The sequence below is a fragment of the Zootoca vivipara genome, chromosome 13 (genome assembly GCF_963506605.1).
Source record: "Zootoca vivipara chromosome 13, rZooViv1.1, whole genome shotgun sequence".
Classification (NCBI taxonomy): Eukaryota; Metazoa; Chordata; class Lepidosauria; order Squamata; family Lacertidae; genus Zootoca; species Zootoca vivipara.
In genome coordinates, this window is record NC_083288.1 from 40,505,753 (window position 1) to 40,520,828 (window position 15,076).

Here is a 15,076-nt window from a genome sequence, read left to right on the forward strand (position 1 = left end):
GAAGCCTGCAAGTAGCATATGAGCACGGCAGAGCTCTCCCCACTTGTGATTCCCAGCAACTGGTATTTAGAGCCATACAACCCATAAGGTCAGTGTGGAGAGCCTTATGAATTTGTCTGAGCCCCTTTGAAAGCCACCCAGGTTACCACACCTTGTGGTAGGAAATTCCATAGCTTAGCAATGCACTGTGTGAATAAGTACTGTATTCCCTTTTGTCTGGATCTCAGGCTTATATGTCAGAATTGCTCCTTTCAAGTCTAAATGTGGTTTCTCTGGAATTCTAGGCACCTTTAAAATAATTTGAACTATCCTGATCTATCAGTGCTTGGTTCAGATAGTGAGGAAGACTCAAATGAACTCCAGGTTCACGCCTTTTGTAAGCCTGTGATCACCTAATAAATAATTGATTGATCGATTGATCTATCGATTGAGTAGGGATCCCTGTTGGAGAATTTTGAGGTCATGTGCTAAAATATTTCGTAAACCAAAAACATTTTTTCTATACCATCTCCTTGACACAACAATGGAAATTTCCACTAATGTACAGTCCTCTCGGGCATGTAATGTGTAACCATCTCCACAAACAAATTACACAATAGCTCCCTACAACATAACAAAAAGCCCCCCACAATACGTTGACCAATTTTCTACTTAAAAACCATGTAAACACCATCTCCTTCCTTTTATGAGCGAAGGAACCAGCCAGCCAGCTGATCAAACAACCACACCCTTAGGTAACCTATGGTAGATAGACCTTACATTTCTGTTAGCTTTCTGATAATTCTCAGGTAGATGACAAATGTCCACTGAATAAAAAAACTGGAACTTCTGCACCATTCATTGGGAAGTCCAAGCACTGAAGATTCTTTTGCTGCAATGCCTCTTCAGTTAGTACTATATCTGGAGAAGATCTTTCTTCAGATACTTTGTTGGTTGCTAACATCATGGTACTAAGCATGGTTAGAAAAGGGGCTTTTAAATCCCCATTAGGTCCAGAATTCTAAAGGGACTTGGTGGATTTTCTCTTGGCAAAGCCATGAGGCAAAGGCATTGTTAATTGCAGTAGGATTTGGTAAACAAATGGCAGGGGGAAGATTGGGGAAGGAATCCATTAAGTATTTGGTTTCTGAGCAGACATCCTGCCACTGTGATGATGAACCATACAAAATTGATGGGCAGAGTTCCATTTTTTTCCATGCTTGGAGCTACAGAAAGCCAATCTTTTGTATTTGAATTCTGTCAGGTCTCTTTTTCACTGCCATGTCTTTGATATTATCCGCTGCTCCCATCACTTAAATTCCAAGCTGTTTAATTAATTGATGACACAGATCTTTTATTTGGCATTTCAGGGAAATATCATTGCAAATGTAATATATGTAAACTAAACAATATAAGAGACATTACAAAAAGAACACAATTTAAAACTTTTAAACACTCAATAACCTTAAGCTATCCAGCAGTCCAGTGCACTCATACTGTATCATTGGAATTCGTTAGATTGGTGAGTGTGAGAGATGGGGGTCATATCAGTGGTGGCCCCAAATTGTGGAACTCTCATTCAATTAATATTGGTTTGACACCTTCAGTTATGGCATTTGATAAAGTCTTGAAAATGTCTCTCTCTGTAATCTTCTGTCCTTAAAAGAGTTTAGGTCAGATGTGGGGAACCTCAGGCCCAGGGACCCTCTCTGGGCCACCCTCCTCCAGCCCTCCCTGCTTATGGTCCTACTTCATACCACAACTGTTTTTTTGCTTGGCTGAAATGTCTCCTTGAACTCTGATAAAATTTATATGAAAAGGTGAAACTTCTGGGAAAAGGGGCACAACTCATTCTGAAAAGGGGATGGAACCATTTGTCTTTTAGTTTGACATAAAGTAAGTCCTTTATTCTTCTCATATTGGCCGCAAATGGTACAATATTTGCGTAATATATTCAAACAGCCTGGCCCCAAATCAGTATTTGAGCTCCTGTACTTTCTCAACCATCTTTAAAGGCAGTCCGTGTAAGGTGATCCTGTGGATGGGTATTTCACAGATGCATAGCTGCCAAGTTATCCCTTTTTTAAGGGAAATTCCCTTATGCTGAATAGGCTTCCTCGCGAGAAAAGGGAAAACTTGGCAACTATGCAGATGGGAACACTGATGTGGGGTTTTCAAATTCACAAATGCATGTTTAATTAGACAAGCACTTCTGCTTACGTGTCCTAACTCTGGCATAACAGTGTAAGGACACATAAGCAGGAGTCATTACTACCATATGGTACTCATAGTTGATAGGCTGCGAGGGATTGCATTAGTGATTCTCTGTTCCAAGTTGATTTCTGATCTAAAATTGAACACTACAGGGACGAAGCTCCAAAGTGATCAATTGAGCACTGTCCTTGTGGAATCAATGGGGAGTTTTAATTAACCTCTAGAGAAATTAAATGAAGAGATGCAAATAACTTTCTTGTAATTCCAATACGAGTCTAATGGGTCCTTTTAGGCATGCTTTGAAAAATGCAGTTTCCAGCAAGAATTCCCACATGGAAATGACAAAAGAGGAGAATGAATGCCACTGATTTAAGCCAGGCAAGGGAAGAATTGGACATATTCTGTGTAGGGCTGGGGAATATTTTTCAGACCCAAGGTCACATTCCCTCCCAAGCAACCTTCCAGGGCCTACATGCCAGTGGTGGGTAAAAGTGGTTGGAGCAATGATTGTTAATTTTGCCTTTGGACAGTGTGCTGGTTACGATGAACACTCTTACACGCCTATCTATCATCCATCCAGGGATGCAAGGAGCTTTATCAAAATAGAAAGACACATTCCAGCCAGGCAAACACACCCAACAAGGGTGAAAAATAGGGCTGGTGAGTGGTGTGGTCTGGGATAGAGGATGTAGCTGCAGAGGAGGTGTAGCTTAGGAAAACTCTAAGAGAAGACTGGGCTATCCTATTTGGACCCTACAGCTGAGGTTCATGTGTGTAGGTGGGTATGTGGTGTGGTGGCCCAAAGTTTGCATTTCATTCATTGTGCAAGTTGCAGTGTGGGTGCTTCATTTAGAAAATCCACCAGACATCTATTAAGTTAACGAATGTAAGCCTATATTGAAGCTATAATAATAATAATAATAATAATAATAATAATAATAATAATAATAATAATAACAATAGACTGTGTCCAATGCTAGTCAGAGTAGACCTACTGAAATTAAGGGACATAGACAACTTAGGTTCGTTAATTTAGATGATGAGGTGACCTTCACTTGAGCGAAGCAGCTTGCCAAATATGATGGTTGAACTGTGAATCTTCCTGGGCAGCTCTCCATGGTGCTGAACGTTGGTTTTTGACTTCAGTCCACTGTGGGTTCAAGTTTGTATTGACCGATCAGATTCCCACCAATAATATGTGTGTGAGAGAGTGCGCGTGCTGTGGAAACCTATGTAGAAAGGAGTGCATGACCCAGATCCAGAGCCTGGCTATGTTTATGACACGCCAATGGGATCAAGTGTTCTGGTTAAAATTCCTGAAGTGGTGCTAATGACATTTATTCTGTTATTTGCTGATGTGATGTGTGCTGCATTTTCATGTTAAAGCACTATCTAAATGAGAAAAACAGCAGATGTAGTGAAAGGAAGGTGCTTGCATAAAAGGGGTATCAAAAAAGAATGATGAGAAAAAATGGGAGAGGCTGAAGGCAAGGGGTGATATGGGGAGAGCCATTCGTGTTTCTTTCTCATCCACCCAGCTTCAACAATCCTCTGGCCACCTTTATCTCTCTGTCAAGGTCTCTCTCTCTCCACCATATACCTTTTTGATAGCTGCATCTTCTGGAGTCCTACAACTGCCACATCACCATGCATCACTGTTTATTTATGTTTTTCATGAATCATGTAAATAGATGCATTTAACAAGAATGGTCACCTGGAGGCAGCAAAGGGGGGGAAGAAATGACTCTGGGTGCTCCATGGTGAGAGCAGGGAGCTCTAAGGGAAGAGAGTGTGTAATTTTGCCTCACCATGTAGTGTGAGCTTAAGTTGGGGAGTTGACAGAAGATTCGAGTGCTACTGCTCCCTTTAAACATTACAACAGCAACAACAGCAACAACAACAACTTTTTATTTCTTATACCCCACCCATCTGACTGGGTTGCCCCAGCCACTGTGGGCAGCTTCCAACAAAAACACAGGAAACAACCCAACAACAACAAGAACACCAAACATTAAAAGCTACACTCTTGCATACCTGGTTGGTAGGGACTGTTATCTTTGTTGTATTGCTACATTTTGGAACTATTAGTACTTATTCTGGTCCACCTATATTAGTTGTTTTCATTTATACTATTGTTTTAAGAGGTTGTTTTATCCAAGTGTTTTGCACTTCTATAAAATGTGGAGTAATTATTATTTTTTGATAATGTTTTTATGATCATGTAAATCATTCAGAGGTTTCTTTGAAATATAGAACGGTATATAAAATGATCTGCCTGCCTACCTAATTAAATACATACACGACAGTAAATGAGCCAGCTCTGTGTTGAGCTGTGTTGAAGGTTACTTAGTAAGCAGGGATGTAGGGAAATTGCACCCTGCCTACTAAGTAACTAAGAAATTGCACAGCCATGTTCTAATAAACATTGAAGCTTAGTTTACGGATACAGATTTACAGGGACATGCTCTCTATTGCAGTGTTTCCCAACCAGTGTGCCTCCAGATGTTTTGGGACTGCAACTCCCATCTTCCCTAGCTAGCAAGACCAGTGGTCAGGAATGATGGGAGTTGTAGTCCCAAAACATCTGGAGGCACACTGGTTGGGAAACACTGCTCTATTGTAACCGGTTGGGCCTTTCCCCAGGCATCAGTCACATTGGCCAAATGAATCTCCCTCAGGAAGACACTGCTGTGTCTGGGTTTTATATCCCTTGGTTCTGTGGTATGATTAATCATAGTATTATTTATACTGCACACTTAGGAATATTCCTACAGCAACCCACCAAGTCTAGTTTTGTTACTTTCCCAATTAGTATTAGGAAGGGCTATGGCTCAGTGATAGTGCATAGGCTTTCCATACCAAAGATCCCAGGTCCAACTATCCGATTCTATGATTCTATCTATTTAGGTATTGCTTTTTTTCTTTTAAACTACAAGCTGCTTCAGGCAATGTACATGACTCTCACAACCTTATCCAATGTGATAGGTTTAGATGAGAGAAAGCACTCAGTGGCTGAGTGAGGCTTTAAAGCCAAGTCCCTCTCAGTCAAAGTCCAGCACTCACCACTATCCAACACTAACTCTCAGCAGGGATCTACCTGTGAGCTTCTTCAGTGCCTCTTTAACTTCTTTATTTCTCAAGGAATATATGACAGGGTTGAGCACAGGAGTCACCACTGAATAAAGGATAGCAACAACCTTGTCTTCTTCTGGGGATGAGGTTGAGGTAGGCCTGATGTATGTGTAGATGATGGTGGAAAAGTAGAAGCTGACAACAAGGAGGTGGGAAGAGCAAGTGGAGAAGGCTTTCTTCTTCCCTTCAGTAGATTTAATTCTAAAGATGGTTGTCAGAATAAACAAATATGATGTTAACGTCAGCAAACAGCTACCCATGGAGAAGACTGCATCAGCTACATAAGCCATGGTTTCATTGAGGCTGATGTCTGAGCAAGACAACATCAGCAAAGGAGGCAAGTCACAGAAGAAGTGGTTGATGACGTTGGAGTCACAGAAGGAAAGGCGCAGCACAAGCCCTGTGTGAACGGCAGAATTTATCATCCCCACCACCCACACTCCAGCCACCACCCCAATGTACATTTCCCTCCTCATGATGACTGTGTACTGCAAAGGGTGGCAGATGGCGATGAAGCGATCAAAGGCCATAAAGGAAAGCAGCAATATCTCTGTTCCCAGAGCCCACAAGAAAAAGTAGACCTGGGCTATGCAGCCGGGAAATGAGATGGTCTTCCTGGAGGCCAAAGTAGTCTGGAGCATCTTGGGAATTGTCACCGAGATACAAAACATGTTTGCTATGGACAAATGGATGAGCAGGAAATACATGGGGGTGTGGAGCTTGCGGCAAGTGCTTAAAGTGAAGATGAAGAGGAAGTTGGCTGACAAAGCAGTTGCATAGATTAAAGTGAACCCCCAAAATATGATTTTCTGATGTTCAGGGGAGCTGGATAAGCCGACCAAAATAAAATCTTGAAGTGCTGACTGGTTCTTCAGTTCCATGTGTCTGATAGTGCTGACTTGTCCAGATGAATAAATTTATTGGGTGTTAACCAAAGGTCAAATTCATGAAGACAAATTCATAGAGGATGAACCATGATCTGGAACCCCCATGTTCAGAAACAGGACATTTTCCAGTATATTCACACATCTCCAGTGGGATCAGAAGGAAATAAGAAATAGGTCACACAAAATTGCATGGCTGTCAACTGCTGCAAGACAGTCAAAAACTGCTGACAAAGACAAATAGAAGCCTTTGAGGTGTGAATTTAGCAGTCTCTTGCCGCCTCCAGCCACTCCACATCCCCTACCCTGTTACGCTGTAAGTCAGGGATAGGGAACCTGTGGCTCTCCAGGTATTGCTGGACTACAACTCCCATCATTGCAGATCATTGGCTACACTGGCTGGGAATGATGGGAGATGAAGTCCAACAGCACATGGAGGGCCGCATATTTCCTGCCCCTTCCTGCCAAAAGTTCTGTGGAAACCTACACTCCAGACATGTCTCATAGTAAGTTGGTGATGTGGGTGGCACATAAGTAACAGTCTAGGACAGGGTTTCCCAAACATGGATTTCCAGCTGTTTTTGGATTATACTTCTCATTATCTCATTATCCCTGACTAGCTAGTGATGGTGGGAGTCCATAAACAGCTGGAGACCCAAGTTTGGGAAATCCTGGTTTAGGACTACTATTGACCCACAGCTGATTCTGGGCTCTGGCCAAGGCTATCAACTTATTTTATAGCATGTCAACAGTATCTGATCTTTGACACCTACTTCCTCTTAAGGTAAAGGGTAAAGGGACCCCTGACCATTAGGTGCAGTCGTGACCGACTCTGGGGTTGCGTGCTCATCTCGCATTATTGGCCAAGGGAGCCGACGTATAGCTTCCAGGTCATGTGGCCAGCATGACAAAGCCGCTTCTGGCAAACCAGAGCAGCACATGGGAACGCCGTTTACCTTCCCGCTGTAGCAGTTCCTATTTATGTACTTGCATTTTGAAGTGCTTTTGAACTGCTAGGTTGGCAGGAGCTGGGACCAAGCAATGGGAGCTCACCCCGTCACAGGGATTCAAACTGCTGACCTTCTGATCAGCAAGCCCTGGGCTCAGTGGTTTAACCCACAGCGCCACCTGGGTCCCTCTTACTTATGAGTAAAAACACATGCCAGTTTGTACTGCATATGCTGATCATGTAGACAAAGCATTTCCCCTTATAATAAAGAAAACATCTGTACCAGAATCTTCTGCTTTAGGTTTAAAATTAGCTCACCTGGAAGCAGCAGCAGGATTCAAATGCTCCATATACCTGAAGATGTGAGGCAAAATGAAACTTGTCTCATTGATGATGATCCCCACCCCTTTCTGCTAAGCCAGAGAAGAATGGAAGAATCAAGTGGAGAAACCGACAGCAAACATAAATAGTGAGCGAATGGTTCAAGTGCAGTGTTGGTGGCGTAGGGACAAAACCCTCAGAGGGAGTCAAATTAGGAATAGTCTAAGGATGTAAGGCTGCCACCAAGGAGAATTAGGATCATTGCTTCTGATTGCCTGGGGACCTCTGGGCCCAAGGAGGATGGTGTGGGTTATTATTTATTTATTTAGTATTACATGTATATCCAACGTTTCCTCCGAGGAGCACAAATGTGGCACATGTGGTTATCTACCTTCTCCATTTTATCCCCACAACAACCCTGTTAGGTAGGTTTTGCTGCAAGATAGTAGCCCAAGGTCACCCAGTGAGCTTCATGGCTGCATGGGGATTTGAACCCTGGCCATAGTAAGGGCACAGAGAATCCATTCACATTGTCCAACTGCAAATTCCATATGGTAGATATGCAGTTCTAAAGAGTATAATCCTCTGAGAACTTCAGCTTTCTCTCTACAGTCATATTTATACAATCCACTGCCTTCTCCCAAGTGTAGGACATTGTAAATACATGTGTTTTTAAAGAAGCATTATCCTTATTACATCTCAAACAAAATGCTGCTTTAGTTAATACAAATCAAATATTTCCTGTTGAACAAGTCATCATTTAAGGTGCAATGACACTCCTGTAACATAAGTTTAAACACTGCCCAGTAGTTTAGGAGCCTCCTTTATTTCATTTATATATATCAATATCTGCATATCAAATTGATTTTTGTTTTTATGTGTGTGTGTGTATGTGTGTACACACACACACACACACACACACACACACACAGAGAGAGAGAGAGAGAGAGAGAGAGAGAGAGAGAGAGAGAGAGAGAGAGAGAGAGAGAGGTTTCTAAAAAAAGTGTCTCAGAAGCTGAAAATGCTGCTGGCCAAAACAAAGCTGCTAACAAATGTTGAAGCTGTAGGTGTTACTATTTGGTTACATCCATTAGCTGATATTTATCTCATAAAACACAGCATGCTAAAAATTCACCTTCATCATCTATCAATTGATCCAAAGTCAATATACCCGCTTCCATCCAATTTTTGCATATCACCATCTTTTCCTGATTTTTTAAAGTTGGGTTTCTAATAGGAAAAGGGGTCGAATCTATTTTTTATTAGGCATTGCATTCTATATCTTTCTAGCTGATGTTATTGTTTCCAGAGATTATTATTAATAAAATGGTCTCAACATAAATGTGGTGATTACTGTGTTGTACTATGAGCTAGGAAAACTGGGTTCAAATCCCCATTCAACTATGGGTCAGATACCATCTCTCAGTCTATCCCACCATGAACTCATTGGATGGGATGCAAGAAGGGAAATAAAAACAAATTTAAGGTCCCTGGCTAATGGCATCTCTTTCACCTTCTCAATTATGGTCATCCTTCTTCCTTACTAACCTCTCTTTACTGTTCATATCTGGCCTAAATATAATGATGTGGATTTTGGGGAGGAAGATGCAACCCAGTAAGCCAGCAGTAGAGGCCAAGATGGAGAAGATCTCCACAGCCACCATGTATTTCCCTTTGGTGCTCAGATAAGTGGGGACAAAGGACAGCCAAACACTGCAGAAGACCAGCATGCTGAAGGTAATCAACTTGGCTTCATTGAAAGTATCAGGCAACTTCCTGGCAAAGAAAGCCACAGAGAAGCTCACAATGGCCAAAAGACCCATGTAGCCAAGAATAAGGTGGAACATGATGTCGGAGCCTTCATTGCACTGCACTGTGATTTTCCCATCCTGGGAGTGCAGGTCAAACTCTGGGAATGGGGGAGAGGATGCCAGCCACCCAACACAGATGCCAGCTTGAATGAGAGAGCAGAAGGTGATAAGGGATCCTGCCAGCCTCTTCCCAAGCCATTTCCTCATGCTGTTTCCAGGCTTGGTGACCATGAATGCCAAAACCACAGTGAGGGTTTTGGCTAACACACAAGCAACAGCAATGGAGAAGACGAGGCCAAAGACGGTTTGCCTCAAGACACAGGTCACCTTTGTAGGCCTGCCAATGAATAAGAAGGAGCAGAGAAAGCAGAGAAGCAGAGAAGAGAGCAAGGTGCAGGTGATTCCCCAGTTGTTGGCTTTGACAATGGGAGTGTTCCAGTGCAGAGCGAAGGTCCCCATCACAACAAGCGTGACCAGAGAAAGCAGGAGAGCCAAGGAAGCCAGAATCACCCCCAAGGGCTCCTCATAGGATAGGTAGCTTATTTTTTTTGGAACACATTGGTCCTGAAAGGCATTTGGGTAGCGATCGTCTGGGCATTTCTCACACTGATCTGCATCTGAAAGTGAGAAGCATGCTTTTAGCATTTCTGGAAGTGATAAAAATTAATTTTATTGATACTGTCTATTATGCTGTGCACAAAAAATATTACTGAGCTGTTGAACCATAGCCTATTTTTTCAACTAAGTGATGGTTCCTCCATGAGCATCTCCGCTGTACTAATTAATCCATTCATATTTATTTGTCATGGTTGCGGTATACTGATTGATTTCAGTCTTTTCCCATTAAACATGTCTAGCTCTACTAGTAAGTAAGTGAAGATGAAAATCTGTTGGCTGCAGGTTGAATGCTGACAAAAGGGAATCTATGGAGTGCAATCCTAATTATTTCTTCCCAGATGTATGTCATCCTGATTTCAATGGTGGTTACTCCCATGTGGATGTACTTTCACACAATATACTCTTGAAAGAGGAGGCGAGAGGAAAGGACAATATGTATCAGTAAAATATAAACACATGTGCTTGGGATCCATGACAGTAGATAAGCAGACATAATAAGACTAAGACATGAATGTCTGTGTTGGAGAGGAAGATGGGAATTCCAGTTGACTTGGGTTCCTTCACTTACCCTTCTGGACTGAAATCCTCCCTTTAGGGCACTGAACACAGTCATAGCAACACATTTGCTTTCCCTGCTGAGCAAACATACTCTGTCCAGGGTGGCAGCTCTCAACACAGGTGGAAATGGGCAGCATCTAATGGTAATGACAAGCAAGAGATTTTGAGTGGAATAAATCTTATTGTCATCTATATGCAGCAGAAAGGTCACAGGACTGAAAATATCAGGCCCCCTGATAAAGATTCTTTCTGCTGTCCCCAGACTATTTGGCCAGCCCAGCAGATGCATGAATAGCAAAGAGAAGCTAGTGCCAACATTCTCCTTCCTGATAGATTGATTCCTCATAACCCAAGCCTGATTCCCTTCTGGAGGGAGAGGAGAGCTGAGATAAGGACCCAGCAGCAAATGCTTCTTCTCCTTCTTAGGTGTGCAGGAGTAGGGAATGAAGGACCATCATGAGTTAGTTCTGGTTGTTGGTGATGAAAGATATTTAATATGGTTGCTATACATATTTTCTCTGCAGATCACACAACCTTGACAGTCCTCTCCAAGGAAGTTTTCACCAACCATTTTGTGGGAATTAAACTCTCGTTCCCATTTTTAAAGTTATGCGGAAGATAGCCCTGGTCATTTGACCCGTTAAGAAGTTCCCCTTTTCCTCCTATAAAACTATGCAAGACACTCTCTTTAAAAGTTCAAATAAGAATTAATAAATATAAAATCTACAATGCACGTAGGCTTCGTTCACATTGCTAATACATCTTTGTATTAGACCTCCAGTTATATGGCAGTATATAAACTCATTCAATCCATCCATCCATCCATCCATCCATCCATAAAAGATGATGATGATGGATAATGATTAAAAAAAAGATCTCTGGGTATAGGGTTATATATAAATTCAATCAATCAATCAATCAATCAATCAACCAATCAATCGCCTCAGGCATATGACAACACATATAGCCTTCCATAGCCTTCTGAGCAGCAGCTCTTTCCTTAGCCTTTGGGATGCTTTCATCCCACACATTATGGCCAAGCCTGCATGGAGTTTGGCCTCACAATCAGCCTGATGGAGACCAACATCCTGGCACAGGATATCGCCAGCCACTCCGTCCTTCAACATTAGTGACCACACACTTCAGGTGGTAGGTGATTTTCTTTCTACCTAGGCTCCGCATTGTTCCCAACAACACATTTTGGAGCACAACAGGCCCTTTTCAAGAGCTTTAAACACTTGCAGATTCCTTACTCATAAATACTTTGTTCTTATCCCTGAACTCCAAATTAGCTTCAAACTAGCTCTGCATCAACAAATTTGAACAAAGTAACAAAGATAGTATTTCATCAGTAAGTACCAGAGCTTGTCTCCTCACACCTCTCCTTTGTAGCCATCTCTGTTTTCCTGGATCTCCTGATCTTCTAATAAAAGATGATGATTAAAATAAGAAATAGTCCCACCCACCTGCTTGAACTTGGGATTCCATGCAACGGCACTTCCATCCACTGTGAACTCTTTTCCTGGGGGTGCCTGAGGGTCCACCCTCCCCACTCGGACTCTCTGGAAAGACTCATTGGGAAATGTGACCAAGTTGAGGAGATCATAGCCACCTGCCTGCTGCCCCTTCTCATCAAAAGAGATTTCTTCCCCAGCACTGTTGTTGAAGTGGATGTTCTTCAGGAAGGAGTGAAGCTAGATTGCAGGGAAAAACAACAACACAATCCTTGGAGGCTAATACGCTCTCTCTCTCTCATTTGCAAAGTGGACCTTTGTATTCTTACTACAATTTATCATATATATTGGGTACTTCAAAAAAATTCCCCAATTAATATGTGAAACTGCCATGTGCTGAGTCAAACAACTGGTCTCTGTAGCCCAGAACTGTCGACTTTGAATTGCCACAGTGCTACAGGGCATACATCCGAGGTTTCAACCCAATTTTGACACCAGAGGACACCCCTGCCTCTTGTGCAGCCCAAGTAGGAGAATCCTGGGATGGATTAATTTCAAGAGTTTGAATGTGCAGCTTGCAAAGCATGTGGCCTTTAACTGAGATAATGTCCCTCCCAATGATAGAATTCACCAGGGGAAATCCCCAAGGCCTCTCCTCCATGCCAGGTCTCAGCTGTGCAACATACAAATCAGTAATAATAACATTTGCTTCTAACATTGAGGAGAGTAATTGGCAGTACCTGCCAGGGCGGCATCCGTCTCTCAACCAGTACTTTCTGTTTGGCTCTTGATGAATACATGCTATGGAGAGCATGCGCTACTGCATGGACGGCATTGTAGATGGTGTAGCTCTGGCTGGACATTTCCATTTCAAACACAGGTCCAGTGAGTTTCTCCAGCTTCTCCTCCCCAGTGCAGTGTTCCCGCAGTGTCTCAATTAGATTGTTATCTGAGAATGAACAGAGGAATGCACTGGCCCAGAACTCCTGGATGAAATTAAGATTTGACTGCCATGGATTTATGGTCTGTAGAAAGTCGTGAAACCCTGGAACTGGATTTGAGTGGAGTGTAAATGTCAAGGTGCCATTGAAGGATATGGAAGGGAATTTGTCTCCAGCCAGCACTGCAGTGAAATCCCATTGAGCTGTTGTAATCCACACCCTCTGTACAGGGTACATAGATAAAACCTCACAGGAGACTAAAACCAGTCTCAAACCCTCTAGAGACTGACTGTCTCCATAGACGAGAATCACATTCATCTGCCTCTGTGTGAGAGCAAACATGATTGGTCTCAGTTTTTGTTGAAGTAGCTCATTAGGTAACCATTTTGTCACTAGTGGGATCACCAGTGTCCAAGAAATGCAAAGATTATTTTGGAAAAGCCTTGGTCTAAGAGTACGAAGGAAGGTTTCTCCACTGTCATCATCTGAAACAAGGAGGCCAATCCAGTTCCACCCAAACTTCCGGAGGAGCCACACAATGCCATCATACTGAGCTTCTTCATTGGGGGCCATTTGGAAGAAGGAAGGGAAGAGCCTTTTGTCACTCAGCACTGGATCCAAGGAGCCATAGCTGAGCTAAAGTGAAAGGCATCATATTTTTTAGAATCCGAAGACCATCTATTTCTTCAAAGAAAGAATACGTCTGTGTTGTGGTGGTTAACCACCTGGTCTTACTTTTCAAAGTCTACACCCCTGGCATTATTAAGTCTCAGGGTAAGAGAAGTTTCTAAATAGGAGGCTGGATGCTCCCATGATTACATGCTTTGTGGCATTGTCAGGTTTGGAAGAATCAGAACTTTGGTTATTAGTATTATTGCTACCTTTGCCCCCCCCCCCGAAATCCCAATGCTAATTCAGATGGCAGTGTAGACTACACATAGCTATGAAGCTTTAACATAATCATGTACCCATACCAAGTCTAATGTAGGACATAGGTGTAGAAAACATAATATAATGGGATTGAAAGCAAACCTGGATGCTTTTTGGGGTTTCCCTGTGTATGTCTGCCCTTGTGGTTGTATCTATGTATCTACAAACATACCTGTGGAATCTTGTAGGTGTTTAATATATTGGCCATCTGAAGGGAGTTTTGGGAGGTGAGCCCTCCAACGACGGCAATTAATTTATCTTCCCCATTACAGTGGTAATTGGGGGGATTTTGTTGTCCCACAAAAAGAAGAGCAAGAGTGTTCCAACAAGATTGCAAAGGATTAAAAGCATTCTCATAAAATGTTGATCCCAGTGTGATGTTGGATAAGAATTTGGCATTCTTGTTGACCTCTTGCATGGCAAAGATGAAGGCAAGAACATGTTGGTAGTTTTTCGGGATCAGACTGCAATGAGACAAAGAATGATTGCAACACTGGTGGAAGAGAAACAACTGTGTTTCAGTTTTGATTTGTAAATCTATGTACCTTGAATTTTGCAACCCATAGGAAAGGAACATTTTATTCCAACTAATGAAACTACAGCAGTCTCCTAATAGAATTTGATTAGATGTATGTGAATGGTGGAGTCCAAGAAATCCCATGTTGTGCTATGGATGAATTGGTGGGTTTGGATATGGGAACCTTCGAACCAAAATTTCTTAATGTGCCAAGTTCAGTCAAGCTCTAATTCTGTTCCTATTTAACTAGGTTCAAAACCACAAATGCAATGGAATATAAAATCGAGTGAAGCTGATTGTATGTTCCCAACTTCTTATATACAGAGTCCACGCCTACTTTTTGTTTAGTTTCTTTGTCTTCCATTTCTGAAACATGAAATTTTCATGGGAATGTATTCCCAATTGAACCTGGAGAAGAACTAAACATTAGACAAGGGTGGTCTTACCTGCGGGACACAAGGCCTTTTTTAGTGTCCCTGGAATCTGAGCCTAAGAGAGGGAGAAAGAGGGAGGGTAGTAGGAGTGGGATGTTCCTTCACATTCTCTCCCTTTCTTTCTTTACTGCCTTTCTCCCTCATTGCTTTCTGCATGATTGGTATTTTCAATGGTTCCTTTAATGCAATCCCAAGCCAATAGCAACTGACAAGAGTGATTATTTTATGGGAAATGCAATGCCTGTGTCCCCCAGGTTCAGAGTTGTCCTATTGGAAGATGATGATATATTTGTGGAAACCAGCTAAGCTCTGTCCTCCTGCCAGATGAAAAGTG

At 42.3% G+C, this 15,076-nt stretch overlaps 2 protein-coding genes across 2 annotated transcripts; both read right to left on the minus strand.

Annotated features, from left to right (window-relative positions):
* Positions 1-5,258: 5,258 nt before the first annotated feature.
* LOC118095545 (olfactory receptor 13G1-like) lies at positions 5,259-6,206 on the minus strand. The gene has a single exon (XM_035136795.2). It carries the CDS (start codon positions 6,204-6,206, stop codon positions 5,259-5,261), a length of 948 nt encoding a protein of 315 aa, XP_034992686.2.
* Positions 6,207-8,996: 2,790 nt separating this feature from the next.
* LOC118095546 (vomeronasal type-2 receptor 26-like) lies at positions 8,997-10,555 on the minus strand. Its single transcript, XM_060281257.1, has 2 exons — positions 10,477-10,555; positions 8,997-9,907 (listed from the first exon to the last, which is right to left on the minus strand). Exons 1-2 carry the CDS (start codon positions 10,553-10,555, stop codon positions 8,997-8,999), a joined length of 990 nt encoding a protein of 329 aa, XP_060137240.1.
* Positions 10,556-15,076: the final 4,521 nt, after the last annotated feature.

What these genes read in the sequence shown, in the direction of transcription:
- LOC118095545 (XM_035136795.2), bottom strand. Translation starts at nt 6,206, where the DNA reads ATGGAACTGAAGAACCAGTCAGCACTTCAAGATTTTATTTTGGTCGGC.
- LOC118095546 (XM_060281257.1), bottom strand. Translation starts at nt 10,555, where the DNA reads ATGTTTGCTCAGCAGGGAAAGCAAATGTGTTGCTATGACTGTGTTCAG. An exon ending in GAGGATTTCAGTCCAGAAGG is followed by an intron (nt 9,908 to 10,476) that starts GTAAGTGAAGGA and finishes TCTCACTTTCAG; the next exon opens with ATGCAGATCAGTGTGAGAAA.